This window comes from Pelmatolapia mariae, linkage group LG23 (assembly GCF_036321145.2).
Source record: "Pelmatolapia mariae isolate MD_Pm_ZW linkage group LG23, Pm_UMD_F_2, whole genome shotgun sequence".
NCBI lineage: Eukaryota > Metazoa > Chordata > Actinopteri > Cichliformes > Cichlidae > Pelmatolapia > Pelmatolapia mariae.
Window position 1 is genome coordinate 25,922,720 of NC_086246.1, and position 17,655 is coordinate 25,940,374.

At 39.9% G+C, this 17,655-nt stretch overlaps 1 protein-coding gene and 1 non-coding gene across 4 annotated transcripts in view; both read right to left on the reverse strand.

Annotated features, from left to right (window-relative positions):
- The window catches only part of nhej1 (nonhomologous end-joining factor 1), a 31,378-nt gene extending 19,136 nt beyond the window's left edge, over nucleotides 1-12,242 (reverse strand). Inside the window, exons 1-6 of one of the 3 annotated variants that reach the window (XM_063466311.1) lie at nucleotides 12,183-12,242; nucleotides 11,179-11,296; nucleotides 10,633-10,843; nucleotides 10,273-10,494; nucleotides 10,052-10,190; nucleotides 7,820-7,878 (exon numbers count right to left, since the gene is read on the reverse strand). In XM_063466311.1, the coding sequence (XP_063322381.1) occupies nucleotides 7,820-7,878; nucleotides 10,052-10,190; nucleotides 10,273-10,494; nucleotides 10,633-10,821 (609 nt within the window). In that variant the 5' untranslated portion in view covers nucleotides 10,822-10,843; nucleotides 11,179-11,296; nucleotides 12,183-12,242. Of the gene's footprint in view, nucleotides 1-7,819; nucleotides 7,879-10,051; nucleotides 10,191-10,272; nucleotides 10,495-10,632; nucleotides 10,847-11,178; nucleotides 11,297-12,182 lie in introns of all 3 variants that reach the window. The other 2 variants (XM_063466312.1, XM_063466313.1) reach the window with 2 other exon arrangements.
- A 396-nt stretch (nucleotides 12,243-12,638) lies between these two features.
- Nucleotides 12,639-12,711, reverse strand: trnar-ucg (transfer RNA arginine (anticodon UCG)). The gene has a single exon. It is a non-coding gene; the product is annotated as a tRNA-Arg (tRNA).
- Between the last annotated feature and the right edge of the window lie 4,944 nt (nucleotides 12,712-17,655).

Consider the following 17,655-nt stretch of genomic DNA (forward strand, 5'->3'; position numbering starts at 1 on the left):
CAGGCAACACTCATTTTCGTATGGAAATGACTAAAAGCCTCAGTAAATGACATCAGAAAATTTTACAGATAAAAATAATATGATAAATGTAAACAAAACCATTAAAAAAAAATTGTATAAATAAAGACACTATTCAGTCATTTTAGTTGCTACAATAGCTCGGTCACTTGATGAGTAACCAAGCAAAAACACTGGAAACAATTGAATATCGAGTCTTTAGATATCACCAAGAATATCAGGTTGAATACGGTGACCAAGAAGCTAAATATTCTCCATCACTTTGCTGCTGAAGAGTGTAAATGCTGCCTCTTTCTAGCCTCGCCTACTTACCACGTAGGCCCTGAATTCCTCAGGTCCATGACACAAAGTGCCGCACACCGCTGTTTATGAGCACAACGGTCAATGATTTACAGAGGAGAGACGTAAAGAGAGAAAAACCTTTCTCACCTTCCTCAAATCCTTCTTTCCTCCTGCTCCTACAATAACTGTCTTGTTTTCTCAGCCTCACATATGAAATTACAGAGTCCGGCGCGCCTCCACAGCAAAGAGAAAACAGATACAGATGTTAAAACACACGGTTGCTTCTTCTAGATCTTCAGTTAAGATACATGTTGGATTATTTAGAATCCTGGTGCTGTATTATAAACTGTTAATCACTCAAGACAGACTTTATCACGTCTTACATTCTTTTTATTGAAAGGCTTTTGTATATAATTTAAAGTACCTCGTGTGTTTTTGACTTTTCCTTCGCCACACCCCCCCCCCCCCCTTTGTTTTCCAGTTTGATATGCTAACACAAAATTACCCTAAAACTGTGAAGCCATTTCCACACCAGCATGTTTTTGCAGTAATTTAACTACATTTCCACCTCACTGATATTTAAGGACCTTTTAAACGGATATTGGATGTTTTAGTGGTAAAACTCAGGGCTTGTGCTTCAGTGTGGACCGATCCTGACTAATTCCTGACTTAAGGAAGAGCATTAAAATTCAGCAACTTGTAACAACAACAGGTGAACGACAGGTTAACAATCAATGTTGTTATGAAGCAAGTTTGGGGTTTTTTTTCTCGTATGTTTACAACAGGTTTTGATTTAAACTGTGGTTCATTGTACTTGCACTTGATTCATTTCTGTTGCCATGGCTTCCAATAACACTCCTGGTCATATTTGTTTTTTTAAAGCTCCCTTATTCTCTTTTATGCTCCTTTTTACCCCAGGTTTTGCCTGCAGATATCACTCAGGGCTTAAATTCCTCACCCTCCTTATCTGCATTTTTATCTGAATTTAAAAATATTTAATCCATATTAGAATTTACTGTTGACAGCAATAAACATAAAGAAGTTAAAGTCAGATTAAATGGGAGACAAGTCCTGTTTTCCAACCATGAAAGCAGTTTTCATTTATGTATTTTACTTGATTTATGCATTTCAGAAACTGTGCTTAAGTTTAAGGAGCTTTCAGCTTTGTCCTTTAATTTTCCCTCATTTGCAGACAGCAAACTGATCAATATCTGCAGCTTCTCCTTATTCTCAAAGTCATATTCAGCTGCTGAAAGTCAAAGTGTGTATTTTGGAATCGGTCAGGCTCTGTGGTCAGTGGATGCAAAAATTAAGTTTCCTGCCCTGCTCTTAACTTAGAGACTCTGGTTGAAGCACACAGATATTAGGATTCAACTCCTCCTGTTATACCAGCCGCACAGGGCTTCACGTGGAGCACGATGTAGCATTTAAGGATAATTTCCTCAGCAATTTGAACACACAACCCAATACAGCGCTTTTACTGGAGATGGAAAGCTGCACTGTAAAGAAGAAAGAAATAGTTTCTGATTCATTGTTTGTAAGCAGTTTCAAGCAAACCCAACTCAAACCTGACCAGGAAAACCTTCAATTTAAGCCAGAAAAGCTGGAAATTTGGAGTAAGGAATGCCAAATTTGGAAGCCGCAACATTTTGGCTCAATTATGTGAGTCTGTGCAGCTCAAGTGAGGTGTTTTGGTCAGAAGTGGCCACTAATTGTCAGTGGAGCTGTGAAGCCGCCGTCTCATGAAACAGGAAGCGGGCATCGTTCCCAAACAGTGACAATTCAGTTTAGAGTCAACAGCTGTGACGCTGCTGCTGGTGCTGCGAGCGCAGTGCCGAAAACTGCAGAGCATGCGTCACCATGACACACACATGCAAGTAAAAGATAATAAACAGGGCCTGTGACACACACACACACACACACACACACACACACGAGCCAACAACTGACTCTGAAAACCAAAACCATGCGTCACAAAATGCTTTGTGTGACACTCCCCTCTGCCAGGTCATCAGCTGCTGCCATCTGACTCACAATAACTTTGCACTTCCATCGCCGTGTGGATCCCGAGGCACATGAGGTCCCTCATCGTGACCCTTACCTAACGTTAACTTGAATGCCAAGATATTAGGAACCTTCAAAAAAAAAGTCTCTGAAAGTCGATCCCAACCTAAAGACCAGCCAAGAAAACTTCCCAACTTTATGTCACCCAAAGAAAAAAAAAGAAGAAAAAAAAAGAAAAAGAAAAAGAAATGAACAAGAAAGAAAAGCTCTCACACTAAAAAAAAAAATCACTTGTTTTCATTTTACATTAAAATGAATTGATGTCACAAAACATCCTCACTTTAATTTATACAGGAGTCATGGCTTTGTGAAAAGAGGTTGCTTTACCAAACAAATCCTTCATTTCACAAAAATGGCTTCATTTGGTTTAACACCAAGCTCACTTTAAAGACATTATTTTAATTAAAAAAAGACATACATCCATACACGCACACACACACACACACACACACTTCATATTTAAAGAAGAAAGGGATGGGCGAAATCTGACCGTACAATGCCAACTCTGTTTGCCAGCAACCAAACTGCTCTCAGCGTCAAAAGACTCCAACCTAAAGAAACATCTGGAAGCAAGTTCTTTTTTAAAAACCAACATTAGCCTACTGCCTTGTTTTAGTTGTGGTAGCTACCTGGGTTATGTGCCACTTCAGTATCTTTGATGTACTATTGCTGTGTGATTTATTACTATTACTGAAGGCTGCATTACAACCTGCTAGCTGCAAATAATCATGCACAGTTCTGAAAGCATACAGAAAGGAAACATATTACTGATACAGAAATAGTTTTCTATACGAGATCACTGCAAAAAGTGCAGCCTTACTTAATGTCGACCCTACTGTTACTCATTTTATATTAAGATTTAAAAATCTTTCAGAACTGCCCATGATTATTTGCAGCTAGCAGGTTGTAATGCAGCCTTCAGTAATAGTAATAAATAACACAGCAATAGTACATTCATGTAATTCTAAAAAGCATGACAATATATTAAGTAATCCAAAGTATTCAGAATACGTTACTCACATTAAGTAACTTAACAGAATATGTTACAAACTATATTTTGTGCCCGTAGTGGAAAACATTTTAAAAGTAACCTTCCCAACACTGTATATATAAAATATATAATTAATGTTACAGATGTTGGAAAAGGTTCTAATTGTACAAAAAAAAAACAAAAAAAACCTGATCACTTTTAAATAATTTAAATTTACCAATACCCAGTACTTTATAAAAAGGGTTTTTCAATTTACAACAGGTCCTCACTTTATAAACAACAGTCCTATGTTTACAAAAAAAAAAAAAAAAAAAGGAAAACCAAACATAATTTTATGAAAAATAGTCCTCAATATCTAAATAAAATATGGTCCTAGCGTTACAAAAAAGTGTTTATTTGATAAACAAAGTATTTTGCAAAAATCACACCTTACACAAAAAAAGTCCTCAACAAGGAGACCTCTCAATTTTGAAAAAGTTATAATTTTACAAAAATTATCCCTATTTTTCAAAACTCAAGAAAAAAAAGACATTTTAAATAACGGCACTTTTTACATAAAGTGTGCACTTTATAGAAAAGCCTTCTCACTTTACTAAAACATTCACGCTTTTTAAAAAAGGCTCTTAACCTGATATTAAACAATGGCCATTATTTTACAAAAAGAAATGTCCAAAACTCCCCAGTTTTAAAACAGGGCTTCTCACTTTACAAAAAGAAAAAGAGAAAAAAAGTCCTAATCTTATAAAACATGTATTTTAAAAAGGGGGGGGTTACAAAAAAAACAGCTACACTTTTAAAAACACAACAGGTAACAGAGGGCAGCAAAAAATATCCTCATGCTGTAAAACTGGTCCTCACAGATGCACAAGCGCAGACACACACCGCTCAAATTTAGGTCCTAAAGGGAAGCTGATGTGATCCTAAAAGGATTTGAACACTTTTTTTTTTTCATCCTCTGGCTCCATGACCAGCTTTAGCCTGTGCCCAAGTTAATTCCCAGTGTGTGTGTGTGTGTGTGTGTGTGTGTGTGTGTGTGTGTGTGTGTGTGTGTGTGTGTGTGTGTGTGTGTGTGTGTGTGTGTGTGTGTGTGCGCACGCGCGCATCAGTGGGAAGCACAGACTAATTCCACCCATGTAAATGTTGACCTGAGCTGGGTGGGGTGTTTGTGTGGTGACCGAGTGGGGAGGGGCTTTGCATGGAAAGCTGCAGTAGAAAATAAAAGCTACAGTTCCTGTCATCATCGTCTCCCTCTCACTGTCCCTCTGCCCTTTACTCCCCTTAATGTGGGAAACCAGAGGCCACAAATGGTACACACGCACACACACGTGGAAACGGTAAAGGAGAGGGTGATGAGGCGGACGATTTCTGAAGATATTGGTCTGTGCCGCTCTGTGTTGGCACTGTGCACGTAAATAACTGTGTAAATGTCAAAGAAGTTCAAGTTCAAGGAAGAAAAGCTGAAGCTGAAACTGAAGCCGGGTTGTTTTGTTGTTTTTTGTTTTTTTTAAAAACACCAACAGGGCACAAATACAGACTGTGTGTTGTACCTGCAGCTCTGATCCGTCTGTTACTGTGACATTTTTGGAAACGGGCTCATTCATTATCTGGCAGAGAGCTAGAGAAGATTACTGACGCCATGACGTCAGGAGAGTAAAAAAGAAACTAAATATAAGTATGATGGGCTGCCGTGGACGTTCTCATGGTGATAGAGATGCCGACACAAACACAACACAGGGATGGCACATTCACGGACATGCACGCGTACAGGTATGCAAAAGCCTGACCCTGATAGATAAATACTACACACACATGCTAAACGCACACACACAAATAGCAGTCTATCCATCGCGTGTGTGATTCTCTGCTTGACGCATCGCGGCAACATTTTTCCCAGACACATTTTATTTCAGTTTGGACTTTGGTCTGAGGGCGGCCTGGTCGCAGCCCGGTGTAATTTGCCATGAGAGAAGAAGACTTTGATCTACTGCAGCACTTTTCTTCTTCTTCTTCTGTGGTTTCTGACTGTCCACTTCACCCAGCCTGGCTCAACACTGATTGCCCAAAAAAAAAAAAAAAAAAGAAAAAAGCAGAAAATAGAGCTTCCACTGTGACCCTGATGTAACTTTCCATGAGTCATAATCGTACCTGACCTGGAGCTTTTCCACCAAATGAAACTGTGATTCTTTCCTGGTTTGTCCTTTTACACAAACAGCATCAACAAACAGGCTGCTTCCCTCCCCGAAAACCACCTGATGACACACAAGCAAGCCCTGCAGCATCTTCCCCGCACGCTCACCTGAGACGGGAAATTTCCCTGAGAGCTATAAAAACCCCACGACGTGCAAGAAGGCATCTTTTAACACCTCTGGAGACAGTGGATCTCATTCACAGATAGACCGCGCGTACGAACGTTCGACCAAATCTGTGACTCATCTGTATTTTCTTACCACAGTTTGTTTGAACAAATGTAAAAACTTCCACAGACCATGCATACGCACAAGGGATGAAGGTCCAAAAAAATAGAATTAAATAAATAAATACATAGAAGATGTTTAAGTAAAAGGTAAAATGCACAAAATACTGCCTGAAAAGCTGCAAGCGGAAGTTTTAATTTAATATACTTAGACTTTCTTTGGAAGATGTTCTAAAAGGTAACAAAGTGGAGATGTTTGGCCACAACGCACAAGACCAAACACAGCATATCAGTACTGGGGTGATGATTTGGGCACCTTGCAGTCATTGAGTTGACCATAAATTCCTCTGTATACCAAAGTATTTTAGAGTCAAACGTGAGGACATCTGGGTCATGAAACAGGACAATGATCTGAACCACAGTGTCAAATCTACAACAAAATGACTGAACAGAAAAGAATCAAGGTGCTGCAATGATCCAGTCAAAGTCCGGACCTCAACCTGACTGAAAAGCTGTGTTGGGACCTTAAGAGAGCTGTGCATGAACCTCGATGAACTCAAGCAACGCTATAAAGAAGAGTAGGCTAAAATCCCTCCACTACAAGCTTCTGAATCATGGTGTACTTACTTAAGATACACCAGCTAACATTAGCTCAGGGGAAAAAAAAAAAAAAGTCCACTTATCACTAAAGTCATCCAAGGACGTCTCCTTGCACACCACAGTCAGCCCATAAAACACTGATAATCCAGCTAATGGACACTGATTGGTCTTAAGGATTTACAACAGGACACATGGATTTCGATGGTGCTCGTTTTCAGATGATAAGTAGGCATTAGATATTAAGTTAAGGTGCAACAGAAACTTCTGTGTGCATAAGAAGCAGTTAGTTGTAATGGCCGACAACACTGCTGCTACTGTAAATCGAATCAGAGGATGCGGTAAAGTGAGTCACGATGCTGCAACATCCTTTTTACCACGACTGAAACCTGTAAAAACCCACATGTGAAACTATTCTTTGTAGGTACCTCTGTAAATATGACCAAGTCCACTGCAAACTTTAGTGGTGATCCACCATCAAGCAAACACAGGGCTGATTTTTTCAAATACTTTTAACCTATAAAATCAGCTTATGTAGAGGAGAACAGCGGGTCATGTATTATGAGATGAATCATCAGTGATTTGCAAATTCTGAACAAATTTTAATGCGTCTGTATCAATCATATAACAATATATAGATATTTTGATCGACTCTAGTTCCCGTGAAGGAATAAAGGACAGACAGACACTTTTTTTGTTGTTGTTGTTTCTTGGTTGAATAATTGGCAAACAATGAACTGGAATAATACATTCATTCAGCTATTTTCGTTTTTGTCTGAGTACTGCTCTGTTTGTAACACAGAAGACATTTAAATGTCTGAGAGATCCAAAGGTTGAAACATTTGGATCCAAAAAAAAAAAAAAAACAGTAACAAAACCAGCTGTATGCCACCTAATGGTTCAGTCTGTCCCTTAAAATTAAATATTTATTGATTTCCTCTCTTCCTTTTTACCACATACAGTATGACTAGTGTATTTGAAGGTGGACAAATGTCAAGGCAGCAGGGATGTGGGTATCAAAACTCAAATGGAAACTGTGTGAAAAACACACTGAAGTGTTAACATAATAAAAATATAAAAATAACCAGTCGTATCCGTCCTGAAAAATTCAACAGGTGCATCTGAAAACCCCGACCACACACACAGAGTGGAGGTCAGGGGTCAGCATAGTAAGAGATGAGAAATTCCACACCTGAATACAGTGTGTACACACACACACACACACACGGGAACTTAACCTCACCTCATCCTGATTGGCAGGAAGTGGCACACAGCGATTATTGAGCACGTCACGCGGCTCAAGTTCCAGCGACCGCAGTGGTTTATCACAAGGAAGCTCACCACAGCAGGTTAATGACGAGGAACGGAGCTCAAACTATAGGCTCTGTGTGTGTGTGTGTGTGTGTGTGTGTGTGTGTGTGTGTGTGTGTGTGTGTGTGTGTGTGTCCTCTCACCTTTGCAATGAAGTCTTCTCTGTGGGTTTGCTCCTCAAAAACATCTGTCTGCAGCCGTTCTGGGTTCAAAAAGACACACATCTGGATTATAATCATGATATCATGACGCTCCACAGTGATCAGACTGAGGGGTCACAAAAGCAGTTAGCTGCTAAACAGTTAGCAACCTATGGGAAAGTACCAAAAACTGCATTTCCGCTAATGTCCACTACAGGATGGCTCCACAAGTGAGTGAGCACCCATAGGCTGTGTCTCAATTCAGGGGCTGCATCCTTCGGCTCACGTACACCGCAAAGGCCGGATCCTCCGAAAACTGAGAAGGCTGGAAGTGCGAGGCTGTGAAATGGGACGGTCTAGCCTTCAGATTTGCGTCACCAGCTGTCTCAATGGAGTTTAATAAACTCAGCCGTCTACTCCTTGCTCCGTAAAATATAACAGGACATTGGAGTAAATTCTCTACCATCTCACACTTCTGTTTAATCAGTTTTCTGTTTGATGTTTATTCAACTGTGTGAAAACTATAACATCTCAGCCAAACTGATTTACTTAGGAACAAATAAAAATAACATACAATAACTTTTTGAAGGTATCTAAGTGACTTATGTATCATGTTTAACCTGAGCAGCCAAAGAGCGGACAGGGTTTGAAAACTGCAAAAATACATTTTGTTCTCTATGAACAGTTTTCCAGTTCATGATAGCTGTGCAAAGGTGATTTTGTTTTTTTATAACTCAGATGATTAAATTATATTAAGGTTCAAAGTCGTGGAGGCTGATTATGATCATCAGCGTTTGTGTTGCCGGTCCCTTTTAGAGTACATTAATGCATTTATCTGACAACTACAGCCTGGTGTAAGGTACAGACTGAGCTTATCATGGTGAACTAAAGCTAAAATAAATCTAAAACTGAAAAAACATTTAAAAAACATTTAATTTAACTAAAAACAAAAACTAGACTTCAGAAAACACAAAACTGCACTGTACACCAAATTTAAATATGAATTAATGTGCCTTTGTTTTAAGACCTGTCCATAGCAGATCTTAAAATGAGATAAATACAAACTCTGATGGACAGCAACACACAAACCATTACACTAACTCATTCTTTATTCAGTAGAAAAAACTAACAAAAATGCAGACACAGTGAATAAAAAAGGCATCATTTAGTTTAAGACCTAATCAGTCTCTTACATCATTATGGAGGAATTTTGCTCAACTCTTATTTACAGCGGCCCCCACCTCAGCACTGGACCATTCTGTTACAGATTTGCTGCTGTGCTGTGGATCATTGTCCTGTTAAATGACCCAGTTGGAGCCAAGTTTTAGCTGCCGGACGGACGGCCTAACATCTGACTCCAAAATACTTTGGTATACAGAGGAGATGGTTGAAGCTGCCCAGGTCCTTCGGCTGCAAAACAAGCCCAAATCATGACCCCCTCCTCCACCGTGCCAACAGTAGTCTGAGATGGAGCTCTTGGGTTTTGTTTTGTTTTTTTACACTTTCACTGAGCATTGCACAGTCTGACCTTGGGGGGAAATGTTTTCCACTTGTGGATTATCTTTTTCTTGCTGTTCCTTACTGTTCCTGCTATTGCTGAAGTCTTTCCAACTCTGCATCGTGTTAACACACACCTGAACTTCTTCTTTAGAGGTGCTCACACTCGCTAATGAGCAATGAATCAAATGCATTAGATTAGCAGCACCTGGCTGGTACGTATACTTGTTTTGTCTGCAAGCCGGGTTACGTAAACACGCACCTGTAAAAACCCAATAGTATGTTGTTAAACTGCGCATACACTGAATGTTGATTGGTTGACAAATGAGCTGGAAAAGGAAAGGGTGCAAACATTTCTCAATTTGAGAGTTCACCAGGAACTGCAGTGGACACCTTTCATTCTTTTTTAACATTCTGTTTCACTTCAGCTCTTGGGCAAACACAGTACAAGTGAGGCCCACACACTGGCTGCACCCCATAATTTGGACACTGCCCCCATCTGCGTATTTAGTTTGTCCACACACTGTTTCTGCATTTTGCTTAGATGTTGTTAGATTAATTACAGCGCAGCTTGCTAACCAATATGTTTGCTTCCGACTTCAACACACCAGCCCAAAAACCAGTGGGTAATGTGATGGTGGATTCCTCCAGCTTTCACCAGGTGCATATCACAGTCCCATTACGACAGACCAGGAAGTGCTGCTGGAAATGCTGCGACCTTACAAACAGCCTCTGTACCTCTGCTGAGCGTGGCTCCATTCTCTCTGTAGTCCTGGATCTCAGCGTCCTTCCTCACCAGCAGACCTCCCAGCTGCTCCACCTGCCGCTGCAGCAGGCGGCTCATCGTCACCAGGGGGCGCACTAGCTGAATGCACACCTGAAGAAACACACAAAACAGTCAGACAGCCCAGCCGCCACGGTTAGGGTTTAAAAAAGAAATCTGAAAGGCAGGGATGTACCAAAGCTACTGGGGCAGGGGTGCAGTGAAACTCCCAGTAGAAAGGGAGCCCTGCCAGCTCGCTCTTCAGCCTCATGTTGATGCTACCATCCTCCTGTCTCGTCAGCGAGATCTGAACCTCGTTTTCAGTCTGGCTTCCGACTCCCGCCAGGCAGGGCTTAACCACCTCACACAGGTGAGTGAAGAAGGCTTTGACTGGGGCTCGCAAACGCCTGTTAAGCTCCTGATGATGGAGAACAAGAATGTATTCATCAAACACGGGTTTTTGCTCTTCTGGTTTTTAAGAACAGTAAGAATAAAGATTTCCTGCTAAGTAAATTCCACAAGGCCTCGCAGGTTATCTGTTCACATTCGTGCATACCTGTGCTCTGCTCTGGATGTCTGCTGTGTCCATCCTCTCCTCCCACACACAGTGCATGTCGGTGAGCAGGATATGGTACGCCGTCTCACCGAACCAGCTTTTGGTCAGGAGCTGGCACCCACTGATGCTCACGGGAAGCCAGGGACGCCGGAGGAGGATGTCCTCAGCAGGAGCTCCGCTTCCCTCCATCAGGGAAAACAGGACGAAAGAGCTACTTAAAGGCAGGGTGGAGATGTTGTATTATCATTATTATTATTATCATCATTAGCATTATTGTTATTATTATTATTATTAATATTACTAGTATTCCAACTCTTACAACAGAATGTTGAATGTTGCTTTGATATTATAAAAAGGGTTGCACTAAAAACAGTAATTAAAACAACAAAAAAGTATTTTCTTTCACAATAAAAGCACCTATTATCACAGGACTCGTAGCCATATTTGTCGGTCAAAGCAAGCAGGAGCTGCTGTTTCTGAAAGTGAATGCCAGTGAACACATGGTCTAATTTCCTTTTATATCAAAAATGTTTTCTAATCACTCACCTCCGAGGAATGCGCCCCCAAAAGCCTGGGCTGAGCTCTGCTGAAGCCGCGTTTTATAGACGCAGAGCCGGCCGCATAATCACCCCACTGCAGGAGGTTCAGACCGCAGTGGCAGCTCCTGTTTTCGGGGAAGGAAGTCGAGTGTTTCTCGTCAGTAAGTCATTAGAAACACACTACACAACACAGAGGTTGACTCAGGATCATTTAGAAAACTCAAAAACACCCAATCAGTCACTTTATGACACCAGTTTACACCCAAAGGACGGTGGACGCACATGCCAGCGGTTTTCTCGGTTGTCTCGTCCAAACTCTGTTCAAAAAATTAGGAATTTAAAATCCCACTGCTCCTTATCACATACTGGTACGAGTCATCGTGTTATTTTAGAGCATACACACATGAGTAGCAGCTACTCTTTAACTCGGTAACCATCTAGCCTGTATAATAATTAACATAGCATTCCCAGAGACTTAAAACATGCAACGATCATTGATAGAATTCAAAGACGAAGCAAGTAAAATGCAAAAGAAAAATGTAAAAATAAAGACACTGAACACGAGTGTCAAAAAGAAATGTGTGTTGCTAGGTGTATTCATAAAATAAAAGGGATTATAGACGTGGTTTTTCTCACGTTTTTGAACTTATAACCTAGTAACAAATGACCCGAAAACCAAACTATATTTAAAAATGTAACATTTTTGAGGTTTCAACGTTTCTCATAAAATATAATGACTATTTAGTTTATAACTAACTTCAGTTCACATCGATAGTTCACATTTTTTAACTCGGCAACAATCTACACGATACTAGAAACAAATTTACTACAAAATGTTTCACTTTTAGCTCTGAATTGCCTGACTTCAAGGTCTGGTACTCAAGGTGTAAGTTAAGCTAATTTTGTGTCTCTACAGTTGTAAACGCGCTAAAGTGAAGTTCGGTTATTATTCTAACCCGACAGCTCCTAACACACATAGAGACACTGCGAAAAACGGTACTTTAAACTTACTAACGCTTGCAACAACACTGCTGCTCCTCAGTCAGTTCCTGTTGATAGTTAAGAATTCCAACACCGACGACAAACAGCGGCGCTTTTAAAAGGTTCCGCCAGTCTTAAAATAAATAAATAAATAAAACTCAGCCTCTTAAAATTTACTAGTAAAAAATGTTTTATTTCATGCACCCGTTAAACACTTAATGTACTTCATAACAGTGACATTTAAATATTTCGTATTAGCTTTTATCAAGTTTTATATTTTTGATTTTTTTTAAAGTGCATATTTTTGAAATTCCTTTTTCTGTAAGAAAAAAAAAACAACGAAACAGTCAGGCTGATTAGACATCAGTCTCGAACTGCGTTCCTCATTTAAAATAGGCCATTAATGTGGAATGGTAGATTGGCTTCTGGTTCTTTCCTCACCTACCGACACATAAGGCTAGGATTTCTCTATAGCAAACACACATCCAACCACGAAGGGACTCGAACCCTCAATCTTCTGATCCGAAGTCAGACGCCTTATCCATTAGGCCACGTGGTCTTCGACAACGTAATCTGGACAGAGGCCAGATGCCGTCAGCTGGAAGTCCTGGTGATTCACTATCTGAAATAGTGTCACTTTTCTCTCATTTATCACTCTCTAGCACAGTGGTTCTCAAACTTTTCACAATGAGTACCACCTCATAAAATATATGGCTCTTAAAGTACCACCCTTATGACCGACATTAAAGTACAGTAGTATAGGCCTATTTAACACTATATACAGTTTACACGAGACAATTTTATTTCTTATATGAATGTTATTTATTTTAACTGCCATAAACAGGATGTGACAAGTGATAATAATAACAACTGTACTGCATTAAAACATTCAGAGAAGGTGGAATATCCGGTCTTTATGTGATGATGTATGAACCCTGCTTCCGGGTCCAAACTACTCTGCTTTTATTAAGGCTGTTGTGTTTTTAACATGTTTAATGCTTTGTATCTTGTTCTGTTTAATCTGAACAAGCCCCTTAAAAAAGGCAGTGATCACTGTCGGCCTCTCTCAGTTTTTATTACCACTATTCATCGGCAGCACGTTTTATAGCTAAGTTTTTAAAACCTTACGATGTAGCTACAGTCCTTGTGCTACAGCTCTTGAGGTTGTGACTCCTGTCTAAATCAGATGGCGCAGCATGTCCAACAAACAAATGTGACGTAAAACTGTGAATGAAAACAAAACTAAGGATATTTTAAAGGATATTTATGTTGGTTTTGCATCTTTCCAGAGTGTGTTTGTGGGTATTTTTTCTTTATTATGTCATTTTATGGTTGCTTGGAATCTGTTTTGCATCTTCCTGTCCTCACTTAAGATAAAGCCCATGCAGTAGCATCTTCAGCAAATGTATAGAGGAACAACAAGGATCCAAAGACATTCAAACCCCCAAACTTTCCATCTGAGCTCAGGCCAGCTGAATAATACGACATAAGAATGCTTTTCTCATGCTCTAAAACAGGGGTGCCGAACTCCAGGCCTTGAGAGACAGTGTCCTGCAGGTTTTAGATATCACCCTGGGTAAACACACACGAATCAAATGATTAGTTCATTACCAGCCCTCTGGAGAACTTCAAGACATGTTGAGGAGGTCATTTAGCCATTTAAATCAGCTGTGCTGGATCAAGGACACATCTAAAACCTGAAGGACACCAGTCCTTGAGGCCTGGAGCTTGACACCTGTGCTCTAAAAAGTAGTCTCATTTGATTGGATGTCCAGAATAGATCCACTGGTCTTTGTTCAGTGAAATCCTGGAAAACAAAAACTGTTGTTTGACCGCTCTTCTTGCAGGTTGGTTAGCTCAGGTGGGTAGAGCATGGTGCTGAAACAGCCAAGGTCATGGGTTCAAGCCCCATACTGGCCACTAAAGTGCTTGAGTGAGCTCAGGTGTATAGAAGCTGAGTGCACTTGAGCACATTTCTTGTTACCAATTAGGCTTCATTAACAAGAAATAGCAAAAAGAAGTCAGAAGTACTCCACATGAGTGCTTTTATACGTAACATGGGCTTTCCTAAAAACAATAACAGCAGTGTCAGGCGACAAGGAATATAAATGACTGCTTCCACCTCTATCTGCACAGCTCATCAGCTGAACTCTACAGCTGGCTTCAGATCAGACGATTCAGGCCACGAGTCAGATAACTAGAATATGGTGCTGATAACACACAAGGTTATGGGTTCAATTGCCATACCCGCTGTTTAAGCGTTTCCTGGGTAACAAACAAGTTTCATAATCCCATTCTTAAAAGAGTCATTTATATAGCTTTTTAATAAATTCTCTTATAGTTAAAAAAAAAAATGCAGTCCTGTGGAAAAAGCAACCCCTCATTTATCTGTACTTTCATTCCAAGGGGCCAGACTGTCTTCCATTTTTTGCTTAACAGTGATCTTTGATTACTAAAGAATTTGTTATAAAATGCACCTAACTCAAGGGAGGAACCAGTGTTGTGTTTACACATGTGAAAAAAAACTGGAAAAAAAACTGGGGGAAAAAAGAACTGAAAAAAAAATCTTCACCCTCAGTAAACATGAAGTAATGATTTTGAGTGAAAAGCAGCTAAAATAGTTAAAACAAAGTTTTATTTATTCAAGTGATCAATCATTAAGAAAAATGTGTTTTATATTAACTGAATGCATATTAAAACATGTGAGAAACATTTACTCTCTAGCAACCGCTTCACACAAACACACCGGCGCTGACTGTATGGATTTGAAACACGGGGAGAGGTCACGTCCAGCCTGCATGTCCACTGCTGTCACAGACACGGAATACTTTAAAAACCCTTCCGTTAAAGTTTGTGCTGTCACCAGGCTGTCCGTGATGGTGGGTAAGAGATGGGAATGTAAATGTGCATGTAGCTTCACTCGGCTAGCAGAGTGATCACGTTAAAGTGAGCTACACGTGAAAGTTTTCAGCCATGTGGATTTTTTTTTAATACTTTGTCATTTCATTCATTCAGTACAGCTGTCCAGCTCTTTCAAATGCAGATAAAAATAACGTGTTTTTCCCACTGTGGAGCTCACTTTCTTTAACCACAGCACCGGAAATGACTTCAGGTTCCCATTTGTGCCACATGATATATAAACAAAAACAAAAACAAAAAACCAGACTCTAATGATATTTTATATCTGTTTCTGGATCTTGTCAAGTGCCTAAATGCACTGAGCTGCTGCCATGTGATTGGTTGATTATACAGTTGGGTTAACATGCTGATGGTTTTGTTTTTTTGTGTGTAGAATAACCTTTGCATATTTAACAAAATCGTGCGAAATTTAAATGTCATAATATAAATTTTTTCCCAGTCCAGTTATTTGGACACAAGAGGAACCACAGTGGCACAGTCGCTCAAATGTCACCTTGTACGTAGGTTAAGAAGTTTGTAATGCCGTGAAAACAAGTGCAGAGTGCAGGCTTTTGTTATCTGCCATGTTGAAGCTCATTTTAATATACTTAACCATTATTTTGAGTTACTGTTTATTTATTTATGGGGATATAGTACGTTTGTTTTATTCATTTCATTGTTCAGTAAAATTCTTTTAAATGTTTAAGGTTGTCAAAGATTTGTTTCCGGTTTGTAAAAGAATAAACTGCATAGTTTTAAATAGCTCTATATAGCATTATTAGTGAATTGAACTTAAGATCAATCTGTTGATCTTGCAGAGATGTGATGTGATATTTTATATCTTTATAGGATACTTTTTATATGTTATCAATACACACTATAGTTGTAAGAATCATAGTCACCTCCATCAAAGAGCGGATGTGTTTGTTAGCGTGTGCTTCATTCTGTTTGCAAACACAACAGCTGGAAAAGATTTGAATGAACTTTGATCATACTTTGTAGGTCTGCAGAGTGGGTATTGTGGTTTCTGTTCCTCTACCTCTCAGACGTTTAATTGGTCACTTTTGCTATTGAAACTGTGGGAGTGGCTAAAAGAAGCCTTAATCATAAAGAACATTCTGGTCCACACTCTGTACCAGTCAGTGGCAGTACTGGATGTGTGGGCATACAGTGGGTACGCTGCTCAGATCAAACAGTCTGCCCAACATTTCACAGCAATACTGGGGCCCACAGTGGGCAGTTCACAGTGGACCATATGAGTCTGCCCAAAGTGCAACCATGTGGTTGCTGGGGAAATGTCGTCTGGCATTAATATCAGCACACAAATGTGAGCCAGGAGCTTTGTGGCATAGGTTTTCATGGCTGAGCAGCTCCTGTAGGTGTGATGTGGATGTTACTTTTCATGAGCAGTGAAATAGGTGTATCTAATAAAGTGGCCTATGATTGTAGCATAGCTACAATATATATTCACATTATGACATCTAAATTTTGCATGGTTTTATTAACAATATGCAATTTTCACATCAGATCAGATTTGACATATTTAACACGTGTTATGTCTCGTATGATCTCTGACAAGTTTGCCTCTATGAGGCTATAAGAAAGACTCTCTAAAGGTGGGCAGTTGTCAGTTTTTTGGTCATCAGAGGAAAACGGAACATGTTTTTCTAAAAATACATATTTATTTAATAAGACTTAGACAGATAATTGTAATGATAAATTGAAATAAGAGTAAAGTGTATAAAGTCATAACAGCACCCTGTCTGTGTCGCTCACACACAATCTTAGTGTCCAGGTTTCGTTGAACCAGGAGAGGGCGACATTGCTCTTCTTATGTATGATTTCCATGCATTTCCTACAATATCAGTCACATGGGACCATTCTAGTGCCATTCTACCAAAAGAAACAAATACCACCTCGGGGGAATCTGAAGTCATGTGCAGTGCTGTAGTTAAAGACCTGAGTGCTGCAATTGAAATATGTAGAACACTTTCCTCATCTACATTTAAAACAGCTGCAAAAGAACATGTGCACTGAATGAAGATGTCTTTAGGCTACGTTCACACTGCAGGCGAATGCGCAACAAATCCGACTTTTTTGACCCTATGCGACCCATATCCGATCATGGTATGACAGTTTGAAGAGCACAAATCCAGTATTTTCAAATCCGACCTAGGCCACTTTCGTATGTGGTACTGAATCCGATACATATCTGATGTTTTAGAAAGCGACTGCTGTTTGAATGGTCATGTCGCATTAAATCCGCCTTTTACGCCACTGACACAAGACACACGCCAATTATCAGCGCCGGAGAAGACAAACGAGAAAGCATGAAGACGGAGACGGAGCGAGTCAATGGACAGAAACTGAGGTTGTGAGACTGTGCAGAAATTGCTAGACTGTTGCAACAACACCTACTAGCTCTGTAGCCGCCATTTTTACTTCCGTAAACAGACCGCGTTGTGTGTGACGTCTTCTTTTGCGCATGCGGGCCACTTTGAGGCCCGTGAACCGTTCACACTAGAGCGCATTTGGTGTCACATTTTATTTGTAGTGCGAACAACCAGAAAAAAAAATCCGATTTGATCAAAAAATTGAGCATTAA